At 40.0% G+C, this 24,743-nt stretch overlaps 1 protein-coding gene across 1 annotated transcript; it reads right to left on the bottom strand.

The window, feature by feature from the left end:
• Positions 1-12,459: 12,459 nt before the first annotated feature.
• On the bottom strand, positions 12,460-24,626 carry LOC109486229 (ergothioneine biosynthesis protein 1-like). The gene is made up of 18 exons (XM_019789953.1): positions 24,475-24,626; positions 23,025-23,157; positions 22,467-22,531; positions 21,566-21,747; positions 20,784-20,924; positions 20,235-20,361; positions 19,592-19,709; positions 19,082-19,185; positions 18,364-18,423; positions 17,832-18,009; positions 17,463-17,700; positions 17,169-17,333; positions 16,874-17,048; positions 16,202-16,467; positions 15,744-15,917; positions 15,230-15,308; positions 14,678-14,780; positions 12,460-13,254 (listed from the first exon to the last, which is right to left on the bottom strand). Exons 2-18 carry the CDS (start codon positions 23,105-23,107, stop codon positions 13,161-13,163), a joined length of 2,352 nt encoding a protein of 783 aa, XP_019645512.1. The 5' UTR covers positions 23,108-23,157; positions 24,475-24,626; the 3' UTR covers positions 12,460-13,160.
• Positions 24,627-24,743: the final 117 nt, after the last annotated feature.

Here is a 24,743-nt window from a genome sequence, read left to right as displayed (position 1 = left end):
AGTAATGACCAAGCCCAAGTATTTCAAGACTACAGATGACCATGCTTGAAGGTAGCAATTCCTGTTTTCAAAATATTTTGCACCGAGTTTTTTTGTATTCCACATAAAGTTTCAGTGGAAGGGGGTTGATTTATTTTATTGTTGTTTCTATCCCCGTTTTTATGGTCATTATGTAGAGCTTTCGTCGAGGAATGTGTTTGTTTTAAAGTAAAGATATTTAAGGTGTGTGTGTGCATTGCTAGTTTTTAATTTGAGACAAGTGTCCAACTTATAATGTATGTATGGTTAGATGAAGGCTAATGCAGTAGTGAGAACTGTCTGAACCTGACAAGACAGAGTGGACCAGACCAGATGATTTGAAGACCGAAGAGGAATATCAGGTGAGAAGAATCCCAATTCTGCATTTTACCTACCATTTACTTGGTATTATTTGAGACAAGTGTGTAACTTATAATGTCTGTATTTAGGTGGCTGCTGACTGATGCAGTACTGAAGACTCCTGTCTGAACCTGACAAGACAGATTGGACCAGATGATTTTAAGACTGAAGAGGAATATCAGGTGAGAAGAATCCCAACATGGCATTTTACCTACAATTAACATTACATGTATTTGGTCTTATTTGAGACAAGTGTGTAACTTCTAATGTCTGTATAGTTAGGTGGCTGCTGACTGATGCAGTAGTGAGGACTCCTGTCTGAACCTGAGAAGAAAGACTGGACCAGACCAGGTGATTTGAAGACCGACGATGACTCTCAGGTGAGAAAAATCTGAATTCTGCATTCAACCTACTATTTACTTTGTTATTTGAGACAAGTGTGTAACTTCTAATGTCTGTAGTTAGGTGGCTGCTGACTGATGCAGTAGTGAAGACTACTGTCTGAACCTTACAAGAGAAGATTGGACCAGATCGGGTGATTTAGAGGCACAAGAGCAAGATGACAACAACAGCATCCACAGGTGAGACAATGCTTTAGAAGATCTGTTTGACTCTAGCACTCTTCCCTTATGTCTTCACTTTATAAAAATAAAGAGTGCATCTTTACCTGGTAGCTGTCCATTCATACCTGGCATCAATTGTTCTTTTGTATAGGTATAATTAGGATCAGCAGTCCTGATGTTCCTGTCCAAACCAGGCCTCAGCCAACTTAAAGACAGACCAAAGTGAAGAGATTGTATACAGGTGAGACAATGCTTTACAACTTTATTTTTCTATGTGAACTTATCTAAGCAAAGGGTTGTATGATTGAAGAATTTTATCTAATATTTGATCTTTTATGGCACTCAATGTTGCCTGGAATTTTTTTGGGAGCATCACACTAATTATTCATCATATCATTTAGGTGTGTCCTGATGTTCCTGTCCTGATGTTCCTGTCCTGAGTGGGAGAAACATGTGATAATGGACAACTTCTATCCACACCAGACCAAATGATGTCTTGGCAAACCTGTTGACTTGAAGACACAGTGAAGAGTTTGTACAGGTGAAACCACGCTTTACAACTTAAAACCTTTTTCTGATTTGTTACAAACCCTGAGGCATAACACACAACCAGTAATGTGCATAAAAACACCTTTCCATAGCCAAACACTTTCTACATTATCGGTATCTCAGGGTTCTAGCTATAGGATTTAATTTTAGCGCAGTGGTACTGGCCGCATATCAAGGGAGCGAAGCAACCGAGAGGGAGGATGGGGCGGAGCTTTTAAAAAATTGAGCTAAAAAAGAGGCCATTTGGGGGATACCCAAAGGGAAAAAATGTTATTTCTAAAGGTATGTACATTATGTATCCTTGATTGGTAACTTTTCACATTTGATCTGGCATTCTTGCACAAAGAAATACAGTCACAATGCCCCTATGCTGTATTGAAAATTTAGCGTAGGGGGTGAAAATTTTAGCGTAGGGAGGGAAATTTAGTGTAGGGGGTGAAAATTGAAGCGTAGGGGCCCGCTAGCTAGAACCCTGTATCTTTGATGGTTAGTCAGTGTTATCTAAAATGTTTTTGCATCACACTACAGTAATTATCCTTTCATCCTTAGTTATGCGTTTCTTGACGTTCCTGTCCTGACTGGGAGAAACCTGTGATGACAGTTGACTTGTGTGTAAACCAGACCAGATCAGGAGTTTGTACCTGTCCATGCAGGTGAGACAATACTTAAAAACTTGATTTTTCCTTTCATCTTGGATGTAGGAGTATTACGAACTGTGGCATAACATTCTGCCAGTAACAGTTACTAAACACTTTTAAAAACCTAAATTTTTGTACATGTATTCAAGCAACTTTTACAACTTACATGACTCATTGCTGTCTTCACATGTACATGTACTAGTTTAAGAACTTTGACGTGTAAAATGCTGCAAGTACATTTGTAACACTTTTTTTTGTAGAGCCTAACTCTAAATCAAAATCTATTCAATGAATGGGATTGTTGAATTGCATGATGTTATCATTAGTTATGGTTATTCAGTGTTGCCTGGGGATGTTTTTCCATCACACTCACTATTCTTTCATATTGTTAGGTGTGTCCTGAGGGTCGGCTGTCCTTCTGGAAGAAACCTGCGATGACGGCTCAGCAAACTAGTTGACTTGAAGATGCAGAAGGACATGAAGACACCAAAGCAGTGAGAGAAGACAGTGGGCACAGTTGTGAGTAAAGTATATTTGTTCAGCATGCCTACATTTCTCTGATTTGTAACGGATCCTTTGCAAATTGGATGACACCCAGGCTAATACATTTCTATCCTATAATCCAATCATCCAGTCATCCAGTCACTAAAGCTTGCACTGCTTCTAATTACACTGCAGTATGTCATACATTAAATTTCTAGACTCCTTTTCATATCTTCTAACAATTAGGCCCACAAAAGAAGTTATAATGTCTCCAGTATAACCTCCTTGGTCTCACATTGTACATTGTCATTTGAGATGCAGCACGTCACACTTTTTGCAGTGCTTTGGACATTTAAAGGTAGCATTGAGCGTAACATTCTAACTGTCATAACCTTCCATGTTGTGTGATATAATATCTTGAAGGCCAATAGTTGTTGTCAATATAGTGACTTTTGTTTCTCTGTCTTCAAGATGCGGTCCCGGAGACTGGACTGTAGCAGGAGGAAGAACCAGACTTTTGTAGGCAGGACTGCGTGAAAGAAGATGGGGAGGAGTGAGTATGGTTTCTCTATTAACACGAGACAACACTCCACATGTGCACACTTGCACTCACATTTCTCTTTCCTCTTTCACTCACATTTCTCTTTTTTCATTTAACGTTTATAGTAGCCGGCGACTTCAATTTCATGTTAAGCAACACTAAAAAATTCTTCATGTTGTATGGTTGAATGCCAAATTGCCCCTAAATTGTTGTTTCATGCAGACCTTTACACTTAAATTCTCCCGCCGAGAAACTTTGTATCTTAGCCGGCCGCATTAGGTCCTTAGTCATCCTCTTCGTATCGTATGAATGCCAAATTGCCCCCCAAATTGTCGCTTTGGACCTTTACACTTAAATTCTCTCGCAGAAAAACTTCATATCTTAGCCGGCCCCATTAATTCCTTAGTCATCCTCTTCGTATCGTATGAATGCCAAATTGCCCCCAAAATTATCGCTTTGGACCTTTACACTTAAATTCTCTCGCAGAAAAACAGCTGGCTGCATTGTTGTCGTTGCCCCGAAAACTGTCGCTTTAGCTTTCTTTACACTTAAATTCTCTTGCCAAAAACTTGTCTATCTTTTGTATTAATTCCACACTAATTCCTTGTTCAGTCCATTTTCCCGCCAAAAAAAATTACTTCGCACCCTCACCTGGTTAATTAATTGGATTAAGTTTTCCCGCCAAAAAACTTAGTATATAGAGCACTCTAACCTTGAACTTGTGCCCCCCTCCCCACTCTTCCTGCCCAGCTCCCACACCTCAGAGTATGTTAGTTACACTGTTCTCTGGACTTCTTTGCACATGTAGTCACCACACTCTGCTACACAAACACTTTGTTGATCGAGTGCAGTTTTTCCACCATTTAGACTTTAGAATAATCTCTCGCTCTCCTGGTCGGTCAATTGCACTGGTATACTAGAAATGTGTCGAAGCATCAATGTCTCCGAAAAGACATCCCCCGGGGAGTACACTTAGTGCATTGACCGACCAGGAGAGCGAGAGGTTATTCTAAAGTGGTGGAAAAACTGCACTTGATCAACAAAGTGTTCGTGTAGCAGAGTGTGGTGACTACATGTTTGAAGAAGTCCAGAGAACAGTGTAACTAACATACTCTGAAGTGTGGGAGGTGGGCAGGAAGAGTGGGGAGGGGGGCACAAGTTCAAGGTTAGAGTGCTCTATATAGTACTAAGTTTTTTGGCGGGAAAACTTAATCCAATTAATTAACCAGGTGAGGGTGCCAAGTAATTTTTTTTGGCGGGAAAATGAACTGAACAAGGAATTAGTGTGGAATTAATACAAACGATAGACAAGAGAATTTAAGTGAAAAGGTCCAAAGCGACAATTTTGGGGGCAATTTGGCATTCATATGATACAAAGAGGATGACTAAGGAATTAATGCGGCCGGCTAAGATACAAAGAATTTCGGCGGGAGAATTTAAGTGTAAAGGTCTGCATGAAACAACAATTTAGGGGCAATTTGGCAAATGTGAGTGCAAGCGAAAAGAGAAATGTGAGTGCAAGAGAAATGTGAGTGCAAGTGTGCGCATGTGGAGTGTTGTCTCGTGTTAATAGAGAAACCATACTCACTCCTCCCCATCTTCTTTCACGCAGTCCTGCCTACAAAAGTCTGGTTCTTCCTCCTGCTGCAGTCCAGTCTCCGGGTCCGCATCTTGAAGACAGAGAAACAAAAGTCACTGTATTGACAACAACTATTGGCCTTACTAATTCAAGATATTACATCACACAACATGGAAGGTTATGACAGTTAGAATGTAGCTTAATGCTACCTGTAAATGTCCATAGCACTGCAAAAAGTGTGACGTGCTGCATCTCAAATGACAATGTACAATGTGAGACCAAGGAGGTTATACTGGAGACATTATAACTTCTTTTGTGAGACTAATTGTTTGAAGATATGAAAAGGAGTCTAGAAATTTAATGTATGCGACAATTTGGCATTCATACAACATGAAGAGGATAAGAACGTGCAATTCATGCAGCCGGCTTAGATGCGAAGTTTTTCGGCGGAATAATTTAAGTGTAAAGGTCTGAAACAACAATTTAGGGGCAATTTGGCATTCAATCATACAATATGAACAATTTTTCAGTGTTGCTTAACATGAAATTAAAGTTGCCGGCTACAATAAACGTTAAATGGCTCCTCACAAAAAAAGAGATATGTGACTGCAGGTGTGTGCATGTCTACTACGCAGAGTCGAGGCATGTGTAAGTCTGAACCCTGCTGAAATAGACGTTGCTCCTCCAGGCTAAGCTAAGCCAAGCGACAAGAAGTGTAAGGATAGAACATACGGAAAGAGAGGAATTGTGTTTTGTAATTTACACTCTCGATCAAACTCTGATATCACTGTTAACGTACTGGTAACAATTCAAACCTCCTGCACCAAAGCCCACACCTACTCTCAAGCTCATCAAATAAAGTCTGTCAGCACAAAACATCACTGTCAAACTCTACTAGATCAACATGAGGCGAGCCTTGAATTTTCCAACAGAAGGTTAGCATTGCTACAAGTCCATTAACAGTGATATCAAAGTCTGGGGTCTACATGTCTTTAGGAAATCAGCAAAACAAAACTACATGTACTGTATTTCCTCAGATTATTCCCTTTAAAGTTCTTTTGCTTTATTTACATCTACATTTTACCAATTATTTCTTTTACAACTACCCTTAAATGCTACCTGTGTCACACTGAAACTGTTCACAGTACTTTTTAAATTATAATATGTGGTTGCAATGATTGACTTCAAAAGTTGATTGTGTCCACAGTACCTTTTAGCTACACAAACCTAAACTTCCATGAAATGCTGGCTAGTAATCCTAATTGTGTGTCAACCTCTCACTGTATATGACTGTCTAGAAGTGTTAACAGACATCTCTCACTATGCTTATATTTACATCTTATTTAATGTACTGTTTAGTTATACTGTCTGTCTAGAAACTAAATTACAATGCTACGGACTTCCAAAAATTGCCTTCACTTACACATTTTGTTAGCCAGCGTCCACACTATGAGACTGACAGAAACAGATTATTTCAGACAGTTACCACAATTTCTCCATCCTTTCATCATTTAGAAGATTATCAAAAGACTACGTTTCTACTAAGATCACAAACCCCTGGATTATGCAGAATGTGGGACTATTCATTATCCACTGCCTTCAAAGAAGAAGTCAAACCTCATAATAGCAAGCATAGTAGTAGAAGCTTTTCCAGACAGTTGTTGTCTGTCTCCTATCATTCAATGATTGTATTGTATTGTACTGTATAGTAACTTTGACTGTAAAGCAATCAGCCTTCGGGCATAATTTTGCAAATAAAGAAATGATCATAAACCTGCATTTCTCCTGCGTTCTCTTAGTCTTAGTCACTGACGAAAGGTAGTGGATGCTATATGAAATGTCTGACCGTTTCCAAAATCATATCCAGTTGCTTGAGTAACTGTTTTTGGCGTATCTTATTACCTGCATGTCTTAAACCTTCACCGACGTATAAGTTAGAACCCTCACGAAAAGAAAACTTTAACTTTAAGATTGTTTTGTTCCGCTGATTCCATAACTCAATTCCTCCCTTTCAAACATCACACACAGCTTTACAGTACTGTAGTACATTTCACACTACAGAAAGAAAGCACAACATTGCCTTTTCCCTCTTCTGTAAGGAAATAGGACATACATGTATTTCCAACAATCATTATGTGATCAAAGCATTTAATTTCAGGGAAAACAATTTGATCACAAATGCTTTTGAAAACGTATCCCATTGCTATACAGAGTGAAACAACAGACAGTATTTTTAGTGCTTTCCTTAGTAGGAAAATGTACTAGAACTGTGTTCTACACCATAAATGCATACAAATATTAGTCACAACACAAAACTAGATATTAGTAAAGAAATGTGAACTCTCTCAATCAAAAATGACAATGAATAGTAGAGAGGACCAGTTTGGATAATCAAGTGTTTGGAACTAAAATTCAGCGGATCACAGAGATGCCCTATTCCAACATATTTCATTGTCATTTTTAGTGGTCTGCATGGGACGTCCCGATCACGCTTCGCACTAAAAGCAGTGGCCACGATTTACAATTCTTCATTCATGCCGACTGGAATTGCTTAACACATAGATTTACTTCGAATTATGCAAAATTTAAATGGCAAGGCACAAAAGTATGCAAAGCAGCGACCCGGCATTACGCTTTATTCATGCAGGCCTAACGCTTTACCCATAATGTTACGTTCAACATCAAGACAGTCATAGCAACCTGACTTCACATTATGCAAATCTAATACAAGTGCTTACGCATTGCGGCACGCAGACCCCTTTTTGAAAGAGTTCTAAAAATAAAAGCCAACTCACGGTCAAGGTCCGATGTTCTCTTGTCTCGTAGATTCATGTATGTGGCAGGTCCCTCAGGAACACACAGGCAAATCCTCCGGGACAGGTACATGTTCAGGTACACAGGATAGCTGACATATTCTCCAGGATATGGATGTAGGAAAACAGACAGGTCCCACAGCACACACAGGAACATGGTCAGGTACAGTCTCAGCTTCCCATACCCTAGTGGGGTAAAAGAAATAAACATTCAGAGAAATTTCATGCCAAATTTACATACACACCAAGTATACACCAATGTTACAATTCACATAATATGCATGACAATATCATAATTGTGACGCAAAAGAATAGCATAGCCAAAAGTGAACATAGAGTATTCTGACCAATCAAAAATTACACAAAAATGCATCTCACACAAGATATCACATAAGGTATCACAATCCATTTCTTCCCAAACCTGCTTTGGTTGGGGGAAGAGCACATGGAACATTGTTATAATTAGTGAGGCAAAAGAAGGGCACAACAAACAGTGAACATACATGTAGTATATCATATTTGGCAAACAACAATCACATGATATGATATTTTAAGATATCACAATCCATTTGTTCTATTATACAGTGAGGCAAAAGAATCTCACACAACCAACAGTGAACATACTAGTACTGACCAAACAACAATCACATGAAAATACAGAATTAATGTTACATATAAAATATCACAATCCAAATAACACCATATGCATCTCATGTTGACCTTCATATGTACAAAAACGACAGAGGCAACGACAAATGGAAATGCAATTTCAAATATGAACTGAAAAACAGCTCACATGCACAGAAATACAGTAATTAGGCAATAGTGAAAATAGCATTTATAATAATTATAATTACAAGGTTATGATCCACGAAGTTAAGTAAGACATTATTTACACCAACTCAAAGTTATTACACAGCAGCTCATAATCATATGATGACTTTACCCACTGGCACATCCATCTGAAAACATTAATTTTTTCCATAAAATATGTGGTCAAACACTATTGCTTGAACTGGGAACAAGCAAAAGATACATTTATCATAAAGTCGTGTTACCACAAACATGAAACCTGTGAGTTGGTGCATGGTTCTAAAATCACACAGAACATACATGAGCTTCGTATAATTTCTAAATACAGCAATAAATGATATGGAGAAAAACACATGTCATGTCAAATTAATATGTATTCATATATCAATATCAAATAAACCATCATCATCACATGCAAACATGTGTCAATGAAACTGTCATGATTTCATTGCACACATGCAATTATATTAACTAATATTAGTAATAATAAGATTTCAACTTAGGAAGCAGTTGAAGTTTCCTGACTCCAAATGATTATGACTGTAAGTTCGAGAGTCTGTTTGGGATTTACCGCTCAACAACTAGTGCGTAGAAAAGTCCTGAACTGCTCCAGGCCAAAACACCGCTTCTCTGATAGCCGCGGCGACTGTTGCAGGGCTTCTCTTGCTTACAGTCTTTTACATTTAGCCCTAAATGTAAAAGACTGCAAGCAAGAGAAGCCCTGCAACAGTCGCCGCGGCTACTTCTCTGGCAGTCTTTCAGCTTATGGTGGATTCTTTGTGTCTTTTCTACAGACAAATTTACCTTCCTGAGCACTATGTGACCAAGGAGGTTAAATACAATGTATTTAACCTCCTTGATGTGACGTAGATCATTTCCCTGGATTTGGTCTTTGACACGAAACAACTGTGTTACCGCCCCCCTCCCCACTGGAAAATATTACCGGTCGTCTGTCTCCCCTCCTTCCAAATCTATCACCTTATCCATGTCATCCTCTACACAAACGGCACTATCGTGTTCCTCCAGCCTGATCTTGGCTTCGGAACACTTTAGTTTTACATTGAAACGCATAGAATTTGACCAAAACACACAGGACAACAACAAACCACGTTTCTAGCAAAGCTGTTCAGGTCAGGGGTCACATAAAAGCGCCCCTCAGCGGATTACTTACAAAGTGCATCTATTAAGATTGGTGTAGTTTTTCTATTTCAGGATTATCAATTTCACCCTCATTGAAATTGAATAGTAATTGATTGACCCATGTTCAAAGAACTGTTGTGGGTACGGTGCAAAAAATTGAATACATGAAAGAGCCTTTTTATCTTTCTTACTGGACCACACAAAAGCGCCCCCATCGGTTGCTTACTTGGTGCAGCGTTAACTCGTGGGGGGCAGTTGCCGCAATTTATTTTCAAAATTCTGTCTTTTTGCTTCGTTTAACTTAAAGGAGATTTATCTATAATAGTCTGGAGAGTATCAAAGACAATTTGAAGTACAACTTACCACCAAAACGGGCGTGGCGCGTCTTCCTGGGCGGAATTTTATCCAGCTCGTTCTTCCCTTCCATACACACTCGCCATCTTGGAAAGGCGTGTTTCACGCACGTGTCATGCCACCTGTAAATCATGAGGAAAATTTGCATTCGATAATCAAGTTAACATAAGATTTACAACTAACCAATAGGCATTCATCACACACGGCAGGCCTAAAAAATGCATGATTTAATTTCATCTTACGAATTCGAAATTCTCATTTTTTCTATCCTCATCTGTCAACTTTTAAACTAAGGCGGAAGACACACGCTAATAATTTTCCAATAAATGATATTTGTTTGACCCATTTATTACAACCATTGAATTTCACGCGACATACGTCTAGAATATTACTTCGATCTTGGAGTGTTCATTTCTCTTTTATTTATTTATTTTTTAATATCGACGATTATTAAACTAAATATATGTAATATTAGTTTCAACTTGTTTTGGATCAAGTCATAATATCACAAAGGTATTATATGTGTATCATAATGGGGCATAATATAACGAAATATAGCCGAAACGTCCGCAACTTGTGATTAAAAGGACGCTTCTGGCGAAGGAAGTCTTCAAAAGTTATGCAATAAAATGGCCATTTGACAGGTCTTAGCTGAGCATTAATTCTATTAAAAGGCGGACCAATCAAATCAACGGATTTTTTCTGATAGCGAGGCTAAAAAATATGCATACATTAAGTCCAGGTGCCGCATTACGTCATGCGAGGTTGTTACGTAATCCTCCAGGCGAACTGAGTAGATATGCTGGGTTAAATATAAGCAGGAATGGGTGTAAACATTGGCGTTTAATGTAAAAATAGCGCAAACATCAATAAAACGCATCAACTTTTCGTTCCAGTTTTTCCACCAAACTCTTTCTAGAAGTGTAATAATTCATACCTGAGGTGTCCAGAATAATCTTTCCATCCCTGACGAACGTGCACCCTTCTTTACAAAGTTTACTCCCTCACGTTTTAGTTAATTGAATGCTGTAATGCATCCACAGGCGCCATAATGCCAATTCATCACACGTGTCAATGAGGGCCTCTAGCAGTTCACGGAATTATTGCAGGTACTTGAGGAGATTTTTACATGCAATAATTTCACTGACTGCTGGAGGTCGCTTATGATACATGGCGCAGAGGGTCATTAACCGATGTATCCTTGATGCTGATTGGTTCTCATCATGTCAACGTGTTTGAGTCGTCGAGCCTGATTGGATAATAAAGAGAAACAAATATGACGTCGCCTCTTTGACCAAATATGGATAACAGACTCAAAACTATAAAGCCGCTTTACTTTTCATGTAAACAACTGAAGTTACGATGGATTTTCGGACGAACGGAACAACTTTGGGCAGTTATTCTCCATCAGATAAGCCACAGAGTCGTAAGAATTGACTCTACAGAGAAAAGGAGCCGATTTATGAGGTTAGGGGAGGTAAAAATGCTCGGCAACCGCGTAATATTCTTACGAACAGGGGAGGGGGGCATGTGTAGGGATAGCTTTCAGCACCAAGGACAGGGATAGCTTCAGTTTGAACCTGGCCTTTTCTTCATGACAACAAAGTTAACAAACTGAATATTAACACACCGAATGCAATATACGAAGAAAATCAATTTTGTGAATTTTTCGGTGCGAATCTCAATATCATATGAATGGAAACAGAGCCTCTGCCAGGCGTATAACTATGGCAATCCCAAGCTGTTACGGTGTCACCTTCCACCATGCATCTGCTTGGTTGCCATTCATATGGTAATGAGATCGACACGGAAAAGTTCACTTCTGCAAAGGATGTGACCACTTCTGCAATCGATCAGCTGATCGCAAAACCACGTTTTGACGTATAACTTGAGAATGAAGAACATTTGGACAAAGGCAATAAGTAGAAATAGAAAGGAGACCACGAGGAGTGTACTCTAAAAACAGGGAGGCCAAAAAATGCAAAAAGTTTCATTTTTCTAAAATTGAAAAAGCGGAAATTCATACCCTATCACACCCCCGTTTTGGAGCCCCCGCTCCGGAAAGGTCCGTATCTCGCTAACGAAGCCTCGCTCATTCCCAGATTTTGCCATTTCATGACTTGGGAAACGCGATGGGCTCTTATGGGGGTTTTACTCCAGGTCTTTCCAGCTCTTGTTCTTGACATTGAGGCCTCTCTTGACTACTTAAATATCACAGATATATCAGGGAATAATCGTTTTAGTCAGACATATGCTCATTTTGAGACGAGAATTCCTACAACGGCTAGTACGAGCGTCTGAATATGGAGCTTTTTTTGGCAATATTTCTGCCTGCCATTTCTTTTCTTTCTTTTCTCTCAACATGAACTTATAGGCCATTGACTTGGAATCAGCATTTTTAGAGGTAACGTTACATGTAAGATTCTAAATCTATCATTATGATAAAAACATAATAAAAAGCTTATCTTTATCTTATCTAAATTGAGATGATTGGCCAAGATAAAGTTAAAATCTATGGAGACACCCATATTTGCCATTCAGTTGACACAAGAAAGACCACTGATAAAATAAGTAACCTTGGAATCTTTTGGTTATTATTTAATTAAAAAAAGATGAATATGCAATTGACATATATTGCAGTCTTGTCAGATTGGTGCTGACTGTCCATCACAATTAGCAGTTCAACCAATGAGAGAATACCAATTAGTGATTCAACCAATGAGATCTTTCACTTACATTCCAAAAAGGCCATTTGGTACATTAAGTTTATATGTACATCTGTAAGTTGTAACACAAGGTAAATAAAACTACCTTTTTCCTAACTCTTTTCACTGCTATATCAATAATACCAAGACATGTAAGTTGTAACACAACGCATACAGCTATTAACAATTTGCCAAGTCATCTAATAACTGGCGTCTCAGTGTCTGATGTGGGAATATGAAAAGACAACAAGTAGAGAAACAGATAATGAAAATGCACTCTTCACTCAATACATTAGACATGGGCGTTGTGTAGTGTTCTGTGCAACATGGTGTCATGTCATGTCACAATCAAAAGGAAAAGAAGATTGATATAAATGTAGAAAGAATATGTTCTTCTTCTTAAAGGTAAATAAACTCTACCTTTTCCCTAACTCTTCTTACTGCTATAATACCTGAGGTTTAGCCCTAGTATTGTTACAGACCTGGCCGTCTTACCATTCTTTCAATTGACTCAAATCATCATATACATCATAGTCCCTAACAACAAGGTACTTTCTCCCTAAATATACAATAGTTAACTTCCTGCAAGCATCTGTTGCCATAGCTACACCCGAAGCTTCCAGATGGTTGCCATAGTAATCTCCGTCTGGCCCTGCCCATTGTTGAATTGGAACTCCTGTTCGTCAAGCAGATCCATCCTGGAAAACAACAACAAACATCACTTCAGATATAGCACAGTGTTTATTTCCTCTGCCAAGAGGATTATAATTTGTTTTGCCTTTGACTGAATTGCTGATGAGCTGGATATATATAACTCATTAGTTGATTGACTTCTTGTTGGGTGTAATTTCTTGATCTATGGCAGAAGTGATCAAAATTTGGATTGTGATCCTGATCCATGAATACTTTAAGTAATCATTGCAAGATATAAAGCTGGATTCTTTGTAGAAGGCTGTGATCTCTATTATAACTAGAAAGGCCAATATTTGCTTTGGAGCAAATACAGGGATGGGTTCACCACATTTTACCACATGGCAGGGAAAGAATGAGAAACACAAGGGAAAACAATGATTTACATTGATATAACTATAATATGAAGTAACAACTAAAACAACAGTTGGATAGCTATTCCCTACTTTATTGGTTAGGATTTTTAATTGCATGATGCAAACTGTTGATTTTCAAAATAAAATAAAAAACGTTCATGCCCTGCATTCCAATGCTGGAGCAGGAAAGCTTGAAATACCTACCAAAACACTTGAATAAAGACATACTGTCAGTATGGAAATGCTCTGTGCAGGTGTTAATCAAGTTAAATCCCAACAGCCAATCAGCAAGAAATGCTCTGTGCAGGTGGAAATGCTCTGTGCAGGTGTTAATCAAGTTAAATCCCAACAGCCAATCAGCAAGAAGTATAGAGGAAAGCTGCATGCCTATTGGTTGATGCCCTGCATTCCATTGTGATGACTCATGCCCAGACGTGGTAAACACAGCACACTAACACAGTAATACATTTGCTATAACACAGCCAAAAAACTCAAATAAAACCATTCTAAAAGCCTGCATCACAAAAATTTAAAAAACGCCAGGGATTATTCTAGAAAAATTTAGCATGAGGGAGCAGATCGCAAGCGTGGCAAGGAACAAAGCGACCGAGGGGGGATTTTTTAATAAGAGTAACACAGCTTGTAATGCTAGAAATAGTAGAATGCATTGTTGTATTGTTTTCACATCTCTACTGGAAAAATATAGGGTTCAATTTGAAAATTGGTATGAGGGAGCTGGCTGGTTACATGAGGGAGCAGCTCCCTTATTCCCCTGTTTAGAAAAACCCCTGAACGCCTAGGGGTATTTGCCCACTGTACCTCCATACCAAATTTCAGGACCTTAGGCCCTAAAATGAAGAAGCTGAATCCATTTAAAGATATGGCAGGAGGAGAAGGAGGAGAAGGAGGAGGAGGAAAAGAAACATCAGAAAAAGCAATATGGGTTCACCACCACTTCGTGGTATGGTGAACCCATAATAATAGTCTGTTATCTGCCGTTTTTTACACTTCATTTTGCTTCATTTTTCTACTGCTGACAATTAAAATACATGGAAGTAGACTGAGGATAACTCACTTCTTGTTCAAGTCAGCTGCCAGTTCGTCCTTCCCGACCTTCTGTGAGATCACCACAACGATTCCGTTGTCTGTGACAATCTCCCACAGCCGCAGCCACCAGGCTGGAGGGACAGAACAATATGTCAATCACAAAAAGTCTCATAACATTTCATACATGCTCCTCTCCTCAATAAAGTCCAGTGGCAAATAGCTAGAAAAATTGTGCACTTCTGTCCAAAAGCATGTAGTTATATGTGGATATCTGGACATGGAGGCATTTCAATTTTCTCTTTGTCTTCTAAGGTCAATGACCTGATCCAGATGTCTGTCACCATGGTAACTAGTGTTGGGTTACATCATGTTGCAATCTCATAGCAGGAGGGATTTAGGGACTTCTGTCTTTCCAATTACTAGTATATGTGAATGAGTTTGAGTAAGAATTAACAGAGCAGGCCATATGTGAAGGTAAACATCATGCATTTGTTTTGCAATTGTTACCTTTCTAGTTTGAGTATAGATTTGTTGTTCTAACATAAGCATTGTTGAACTTGACATGACATCTTTTTTTTACCTTTTGGGTTGTTGACCCTGTCCAGGAAGTCCAGTAGGACCAGGTTGGCTTTGGGGATCTCATTGGGCACCCAGGTCATCTGGACATGGAACAACATGGGCTGCAGTTAGTGTCAGAGATAGTGCAGTCAGTACCAAGGACAATGTTGCTAATTCAGTGCCAAGGGCAGTGTAGTCTGTACTATGGTCAGTGTAGTAAGTCTGCTCTGCACCATGGATGGTGTAGTCAGTACCAAGGACAGTTCAGTACCAAGGACAGTTTAGTTAAATCATTACCATGGATGGTGTAGTCAGTACCATGGACAGATCAGTACCATGGACAGTGTAGTTAAATCATTACCATGGATGGTGTAGTCAGTACCATGGACAGTGTAGTTAAATAATTACCATGGATGGTGTAGTCAGTACCATGGACAGTGTAGTTAAATCATTACCATGGATGGTGTAGTCAGTACCAAGGACAGTGTAGCTGAGTCAATACCATAGTCAACTGTCAAACTGAAAGACCTCCTGACCTGTTTGAAGGTCAGCCTGTTCCTCTGCATGTCTGCTGGAATGCTGACAGTGATGACATCTTTTGTCATTGACTTTTCCGTCTTTGTGACTGCCCTCGGCAAGTGGAACTCCCTGTTCTTCTGCAGCGTGATGGCTGCATCCAGGAATCGAGCGCAGTAGTCAAGGCCAATCACCTGTATCAACATAATGTAAGATTCTTACTAGGTAACATCTTGTAGAGAAAGTCTCAATGATTCTAGCTTCAAGCAAGCAGCTGTGGGAACCTTGACAGGTTGTCAGGGTATGAGCTTCCTAGCAGAGATAGACCAGCTCACAACTCAGCCAGTGCAGAAATCCATCTTCCCAGCCTTAGGGATGTCCATTCCATAACTTGCTGTAGTGCAACATGTTAGAATCAACTTAGGAAGTTGTTTCATTAATTTTGTTACCATTTCTAAACAACAAAATGTAGACCAACCTCCTTGTAAGTTCTGGCCAGCTGGTACACCACTCCTCCAGTCCCACATCCCAACTGCACGACGTTCTGGAGCGGACAGCCGTAAAGGTTCGCCTTCTCCACACAGAAGTCTGCCAGGTCCTTGGAGTAGTTCTGGCCACTGTTCCCATACTGCAGGGCCAACATGGCCGCCAGTTGTTCTTCTGTTTCCTGGTGGAACTGTTTGTTGGTGCTCGCCATTGGGACAACCTCCAGACCAACTGTTTCTGGTACAGTCAGTTGTTTCTCTAGTGGAACCATAACAGTATGTCAGGCAGAATAAATATCAAAGAAACATTATTCTTTTAGTGGAAGTGAACAAAACAATACAGATGGATAGGTTACTAGTATAATCATTACATACTTTTCAGACAATTGCTTTACAGTCCACATATGAGAGCTTTATTCCCCTGTAGCAAAAATCAGCAGGCCATTAATATCAAGGCCTGCTCACTGTGAGTTTCCAGCAGCCAAAAGGAATGTATCAAATAATGATCCAGATTTCTGCAAACAAGTAACGTTACATGTAGTTCCCTAAGGAATTCTGTTACCAAAAAATTCCCTCCCTTATGGTAGGATGCTCTTAATATAATGATATAAGTACCAAAGATAAGCATACAAAGGACTCTAGAAAACATGACTGTCCCATCTTACCTTCCACCCCCGCTCCTAAAATGTATACATCCGTGTTCACCATGACAACTGGGGACTTCCCGGCGCCGGGCAGGGTTCGCGCCACGCGGAAACCAGCGTGTTGGTAGAAGTGGCGACGGAAGTACGAGCGAGAGAAGCGGGAGTTGTAAGTACCATCAGAGGCCCAGGAACCACCCTGAAGTAAAACAAAACAAAATCATTCGATATTTGCCTTTCGTAATGAGACTATTGTCCCAACTGATGTTAAACCTTTAAAAATTTATCGTGTGATACGGTGATGAAGAAGTATAATTACCAACATGAGCCCGTGGCGTCCATCCATGAAGGGAAAAGCGTAGTCGTCATACAGGTGGTGCTGCTTGTATCCAGGCAGGCCGTTAAAGTGGTCCTCCACCCACTCCCACACATTCCCGTACACGTCATGGAATCCAAGGTCGTTTGCTGGGTAGAGGTCGACGGGCTGTCAGATGATGAAGATAAAGAAGAAAAAAAAGTAGAACTGTTAGTAAGAATTATGTATTTCCATTTGTACAAGGGGAAAGAAGAGTCTGTCTGTTTCGATGGTTTGAATGGAGTTTGAGAATATTACCGATGATGACCCAAAGGTCAGCCTAAAGTTGGCCTGTGGATCCTTGTGGAACACAGGGTCAGAGGTCACACCCTTGCTGGGGGCGCCCAGTGCCCCGCCCTGGATCATGTTGAACTCTGCCTCCGTCAGCATGCGGAACTCCGAACCTTTCCAGGCGCAGAAGGCGCGAGCTTCGTGGTAGTTCACCACCGCCGGCCAGTCCCAGGGCATCTCTATCACATCAAACATCACACGCAGTCTGGGGAAACCACCAGGAGAAAAGGTCGATATGTTAGACTAAGTATAATTTTAGTTGTGTTTCAGAGGAGCAAACTATTAGTTGCTTGTGGTAACTCTTATCACGGGTCTGTTATTTTCAAACATTGTTACCTGAAATCTGGTAGACATCCATCTCCATTTTGTGGTCCGTTTCTTGTCCCATTCAGGTCCCCATGTTGAGGACCATTGCTGTTCTGCCTGATTTCTTTGTCACTGTAGGTAGTGGTGAAGTACTCGGGCAGGCAGTGGGAATGGGAAGAAAGGGCAGCCCCACAGCCAGACTTGCATCCTGAAATAGTACAATCATGTGTTGGAAGATCATATCTGCTTTTGATCTGAAGTAGAAAAATGGGAAAAAGGCCATACTTGAACTTCTTCTGAAAGTATCCCTAGGAACAGCATTCTAGGCCCATATCAAAAAATATTCTGGTATGGGCCTAGAATTTGAGAAGATGCAGTTTTTTCTTTGTTGAATGGATCACGTTCAGCTCTATAATTAAACCTGTGCAATCTTCTACTTTTTATACTCATGATAAAAGAGCTCTTGGCCCTTTTGCACCTTAAGTATATCTAGTGGTTCATATTATATATGTACAAATGTATATTGATAACACGGATGGTTGATGGACAGAGAAACTCCCACCTTTGGTGCAAACCCAGAAGACTGGATGTCGCAGCTGACGAAAACTTTGCCAGGTCCAGCCTGAGTACAATGAGAGATGTGATTTCTTGTGTATTTGCTACATTTTCTATATAATATATCCCCTTAGCTTAACTACGGCATTTTACAGCATTTCATCATCATCATATTACACAATTTGTAGTCACATGTCACTGGATAACAACTCTCTCCCCAGCACATCGGCAGAACGTACTGCGCCTGCGCAGAACCCCCGCCCCGTATTTTCGCGTTTTTCGTTGGGTTTTTGGTCAACGTTGCATCAGAATTTTTCCTATTGCAGAGGATATTCTTTCCGACACAACATTTGGAAACTACTGTCGAAATGCTAACCTTATATGAGCAAATACAACCTTATATGAGACGTTCTGCCGAAATGCTATGTACAATACATTACAGGTTTCGCGCAGGGGCAGTACGTTCTGCCGACGTGCTTCTCTCCCAAAACAGTGATTAGCAGCTACCTAATTGAATTTAAATGTAATATTTTCATTAGGCTTTGCTGAGCCTAACCCTGTAGGTACAAGGTACAACATATTTGTACATGGGGTACCAGACAACAAAAGAGGGGAGACTTCTGTTGCTGACCTACATTCTAAGAGCATGTAAGAGAGTTTGTTGACAATCAGGTGGATCAACTTAGCTATATGTAGTGTTATTTGACCTCTTCACAGTGACCCACCTTCCTTTGTCCAATAGGATGAGTTCTCGTACCCTCCTGCCTTCACAAACTGCAGGATCTCACGGTTGGTCACCTTGAACTTGGAGGCCTCAAATGTTGGGACCCTGGAAAAGGTATTCACTTGTAAAGTCAACTCACTGAATTATTCTTTGTTAAAAATGGTACTACTGTAGTGCAATTCAACATGAATGGTGTGAAAAGGAAGAGGAAATGAAGGTTGACATGTTCAGTACCAAGGACAGGGATGTAGGTTATCTTAGTCATGCAGTAACCACTATACTAGTACTAAGGACAGGGAACATCAGACACTTTTCTTCATGATTTCACATGGATCACTTTTAGAATTGAGATTAGACACTGAGAATTTGATCTAGATCATATTTTAACCTCAATGCTACTAGTCAATTGTAATGTTACAAATCATAAAGGCACAAAATTTAATCAACATCCTAGGAAACACAATTATATGTTTCCTACTACATAAAACTGTACATGTAACATTATACTTACTTGAAAGTTCTCTGTCCATACTCCATACACCAACCATAAGAGGGAAAATCCCTTGGTTTTCCTATAGTCACCTCACCCCCCTCCATTTGAATGAGGGGGTTCTCCTGAATTGTAGTGTCTGGCAGTAGTGGGGAGGGGGGTACAGAAAATCAAATCATAGACACAGGTCTAATAGAATCAGGTTTACATTATGATAAAATCATCACATTTTATAAACCTTTTTTTGCCCTGAAATGTGCATTCCCAGCTTAGAATTTTCATATCTGAAGCTCTATCAGTTGTTTGTACAAAAAATCACACTAGTGAAAAAATGAGTCCAATGCTTGAGAGATTTGGGTAATTACCACAGCTGCACTAAACCAGACGATCTGAAGAATAACTAGAAAGGTAACATTTTCAAAGCAAATGCATAATGTTAACTTTCGCATATGGTCTGCTCTGTTAATTCTTACTCAAAGTCAAAAACATTCATGATGTGACTCAACACTAGTTACTATGGTGATAGACATCTGGTTCAGGTCATTGATCATATTTCTTTGAAGAAGAAGAGGAAGAAACTGAGCAAAAACAATGTTTTCCTTTGGAAAACATAATTATTGTATAACGTAATAAGCAATATTTTTCAGGGTCATGTAGAGGTTACCTGTGCTAGCTGGAGCGTACTTCCACTTGGGCGGGGTGGTTACCATGGTGATGGGCATCTGCCTGATGAGCACAGAGGACGTCTCAATGTGAATCTTCTCATGCTCCACTCCCATCATCACAGCCCACTGGGGAAAGGGCAGCTCAGTTAGACTTCAAGGACTCAAAACCAGTCAATGACTGCCCCTGGCAGATTTACTGACGTGTGTAACTCTGATTTCTGACAGTTCCTGACCTGGACCCGTACAATGAGTCTAAAGTCGATACTTTGCTGAAGGATGGCTGTCCCCTGTTTCCTTCCACCCAATCTGACCAGATAGCCGATTCTGGTATCTGAGAGCAGAATGCAGACCATCACAGTGATCATTTGCCAGGAGGAACATCACAAGCAAACTGAGCCATGTTCAAATTCCAGGTTCAAGAAAGGTGTTCTATTCGAAATGTCCCCCCTGTGATGTAGCTATATAGATAGATGATAGATGCAGTTCTTGCAATCCCTGAAATGTAAACAGGTCTATTAACAACAATTTAGTCATGACCTCTGACCTACCCACGGGCTGTCCTGTGTGATTGGCAGCTGGAGGGGCGTGTCCTCGATCAGCTGACGGACACGGTTGCGGACCAGGCGGCGAAACTCCACAGCCTCTGCCAATGGGGGCCACTGGAAACTGCCACCCATGCGGTAGTTCTCCTGCAATATACAAAGATTGGATTAGATTGTTAGATTGGATAGAAACCATTACCATAAGGTTAGCAGCATAACCCTGGATAACATGGTTTAAATTAAAGTTTATATTGCTAACCCTGATTTGTTTGTCTCCGACATTTGATTAATGAATGAAAGAAGACCTTTATTTTACTTAGTAATACATAACCAACTGACATATAATATTAAAGGAATATAGCTTGCATATACATGTAAGCATACACATGATCAAGATAGACTTATTATGCACTTATAGTAATATATTAGTCTATCAAGGAGGTTAAAATCATTGAACTTGACTTCTCCTTGCTTCTCTATGATGGTGAAAAGGTAAAAACAGACATGTTTTAGGATCAAAGATTGTTTAATAAACTCATTTGAAGTGTGAATTTGTCTGTATTACTTAGGTGTATGAAGTACTAAGGGAAACAATGATGGTATCTTTCTATAAAGTTTTAACACTCCCAATGGACCAATCAATCCTATTAATTGACCAATTAAACAAAGGATTAACATCTCATAACATTGATGCTATCAGTCTGTAAAGTTCTGACACTCCCATTAATAGACCCAATGGACCAATTAATCCCATTAATGGACCAATTAAACAGAGGATGAATTCTCACCGTGTCGTCCCAGGACATCTCATCTACCCCGAGCTCGAACATGGTCTCGAAGTGCAGGTTGACCCTCTGTGTCATCAGCCCTGCCAGCATCAGTTTGTTCACGTACACGGTGGCCGTGTGGGCGTAGTAGAAGATTAGAGGCAGCCGCAGCCGGTCTGGACACTTGTAGAAAGCCTCCTCGTCTGGAACAAGAAGTTTATAATAGGCCCGAAATGCATCTTGATCCACTTTTGTATGCTGTTTACCGTGTTACCAAGTTGAACACATGTACACTGTACGAAAAGGCCATAGATTTCACAATGGTGAGAAATGCCAGTTCAGCCCGATAACCCTTGCTTTTGGCATTTGATGCTTTAGGCAAAGACTTACCTGGCATCTACATGCATGGCTATTATTTTAGGCAGATATTACATGTCATATCAAACATGCTATAGATGCATTCCCAAACGTACAATATAACTTCTATTGTACGTTTGGGAATGCATCTATAGCAGCGACACCTGTCCTGCAGTGCAATGCGAACCAGTCAGAATTGCCCTGAGGAAGGTGACAGACAGTCACCGAAACGTCGGCTGAATAAAAGACTTGGTTGTGTAAAAAGAGTCTCTTTATTCAAGGCTTGATTTACCCAAAGATCATGGGACAATACTGTCGCCGTTTATCGCCTAAAGCAACCATTACGAGACTCAACTGGCAGCATTATCATCGTCATTATGTAAATCCCATGGCCACTTTTTCTGCAGTGTTGCGTGGTCAATTATAAGGATATATTATTTGTAACATCTGGAAAATTAAACTTAGATGCTAAAAATCACGTTCATTTCAAGAGAGTGGCAAGAAAAGGTAATGAAATCTGGTTTGAATACTTGGCAAAGACCGAAGTATTTATTTCAAAACTCACCTTTCAGACCGACGAACAGGCTTTCATTCAAATCATAGCTGGCTTCAAAATACTTGAGGATGTCGCTGGAGAGGCCAGAGAAACTTTGATGACATGCTACAAGTTACGAAACAAGTAACAGCTACGCATGCAACTTAGAATGTTAGTCATGTCAAGTGATTTAACGTTAGTACATAGCCTCTACCGGGCTTCGGGTTCGGGAGGCAGCTGGAAAGAGTAGAAATCGGCCAAATAGACAATAGAGGGGAGTTTCGGGTGCGGCAAAATGTTTTCACCCCGCAGACAAACTCTCCTGGCATGTTATCTCTCTATATTTGGCCGATTTCTACGCCTCCTGAAGGGTGGTAGAGGCTAGTTAGTACATAGCCTCACTAAATTTCCTCAAAAACTTCCAGTGCCCCAGAAGACTGACAACGGGCCCAGAAAAGCAGCGAAATATTGTAAGAGCTAATACTAGTAGTTAGAAAAGATGGTGATATATAGAATATTAAGGCTAAGTTAGTGTTTTTGATTGTATATAGCCTTTGATAAAGTCGTATTTTTAGGGCTTCGACTTACCCTTTACTACAAGAGGACAGGTCCAGAGGGGCCATGCCTGTGGTGCGGTACTTTCCAGTCAGCACGTGGGTCGTCGCCATCATCGCCAACAAACGTTTCCCCTCAACTTAAAAACTCCTGGACACGTCTGGGTCTAAAGATGACGAAATAACAATTTCTTTATGGAGCAACCGTTCGGGACATACATCGATGAGTAGAAAAAAATCGCCTTTGGGGAGATTTTAGAATTCGTCCCTGACCTTTGAAAAAGCGACTGGACCACAAGAGATGTCTAAAATGCAACGACACAAAAGATGTAACGTTAACCGTAGGCACACTGGTTTTGAAATTAGGCGACGCGGTTAAACCGGTTTTCATAATTAAGGCCACACCAATTTAATTTGTTGTTTCTTGGATTTTTTCCAGAAAAAAAATATGAATATGAAGCGACAGGGCAGGCCAAGGCACCCCATGATTGCCGGAAACAATATGAGCCATGAGAGTAAACATACCATATCATTAAAACAATAGAATCTATTTTGAACTTTTAATGAAACAAAATTTCATTGTTACATTGAAAAACTGTAAGAAAAACTTTTAGGAAGAGGAAAGAAAAGGACTTTCTTCAATCGTTGGGGCCAAAATCTGTGATATTGTCTTTCATTGAGCATTTTGCAGTTGATTTGGAACCAAATAATGTTTTTTTTTTTTTTGCAAATCAGAAAAAAATGTGCAAGGCGAATCTGAGAAACAACAAATTAAATTGGTGTGGCCTAATGTTTGAGCATTTCTTACGGGTCAACAAATCGGGTTAAACCAAGTTCCACAAACAGCTGCAGCTAGCTGTAATTTCTGCCCACTGTCTGGAAGAAATCACTACCTGATCACATACTCCACATGCTGATATCTTGGACGATGTTTAATGGGAAAGGTTCTTGACATGATCATTTATGAAGATTAATGACTCCCTGGTATATCTTCAATTGAAGACAGACAGACTGACACAGAAGAAATCTACACGTGGAATGATTCTATATTCACCTGATCGCCGGGAAACTTGTTAAGGAAAACAACGAAAATCTTTGGCATAAACTACGACTGGTACATATCTAACCTGTTGTTGTACATGGTGATTTTTATGACAATAACAACTCCGACCTACTGGAACGTTCTACCTTGGACCTACATGTAGCTATCATTCAACATCCCATACATGCGTTAGTGTACACATAAATGCAAAGTTAACATAGCGTCCTCCGCACCTGGACTCTCGTCTCACATCTAAGATAAATATTACTACGAAGATGCGTCATAAATCTGATACTGTAGTAACTCAAAATAAAGGCTTTTCAATACCTCCAGACATACCATTTTGGCAAGCCGTAGCGAGCGAGATTTGAAAATTTGAGCACGTCTTTAAGCACTACAGAACTTAAGCAAGAACATAGCAACATGCCACGCATACGTTTACCTGATATCGTCTGTTTCCGGGTGAAGATTATGACAGGATCACTCAGGTAAGTCACTGCAGCATATCATAAGGCCTTACAGTAGCAGTACTATTGTTCCTGACCTGATTCTGATGATTGATGAATACTAGCTATATGTCAAACAGGTCAGACTAGTCCCAGTAAGGGGCAGTCACATACTTACAAACATGTAAACGTGGTTTGGAGGACACGCCCACTGTTTTGATATCCAAGCAGATGTTGGGGGTAGGAAATCGCTTTTCTGGTAGTA

The sequence above is a fragment of the Branchiostoma belcheri genome, unplaced genomic scaffold (assembly GCF_001625305.1).
Source record: "Branchiostoma belcheri isolate BF01 breed outbred unplaced genomic scaffold, Haploidv18h27 scaffold8, whole genome shotgun sequence".
Taxonomy (NCBI): domain Eukaryota; kingdom Metazoa; phylum Chordata; class Leptocardii; order Amphioxiformes; family Branchiostomatidae; genus Branchiostoma; species Branchiostoma belcheri.
The sequence above is the reverse complement of the archived record's forward strand: the minus strand, read 5'-3'. Positions and strand labels throughout refer to the sequence as shown.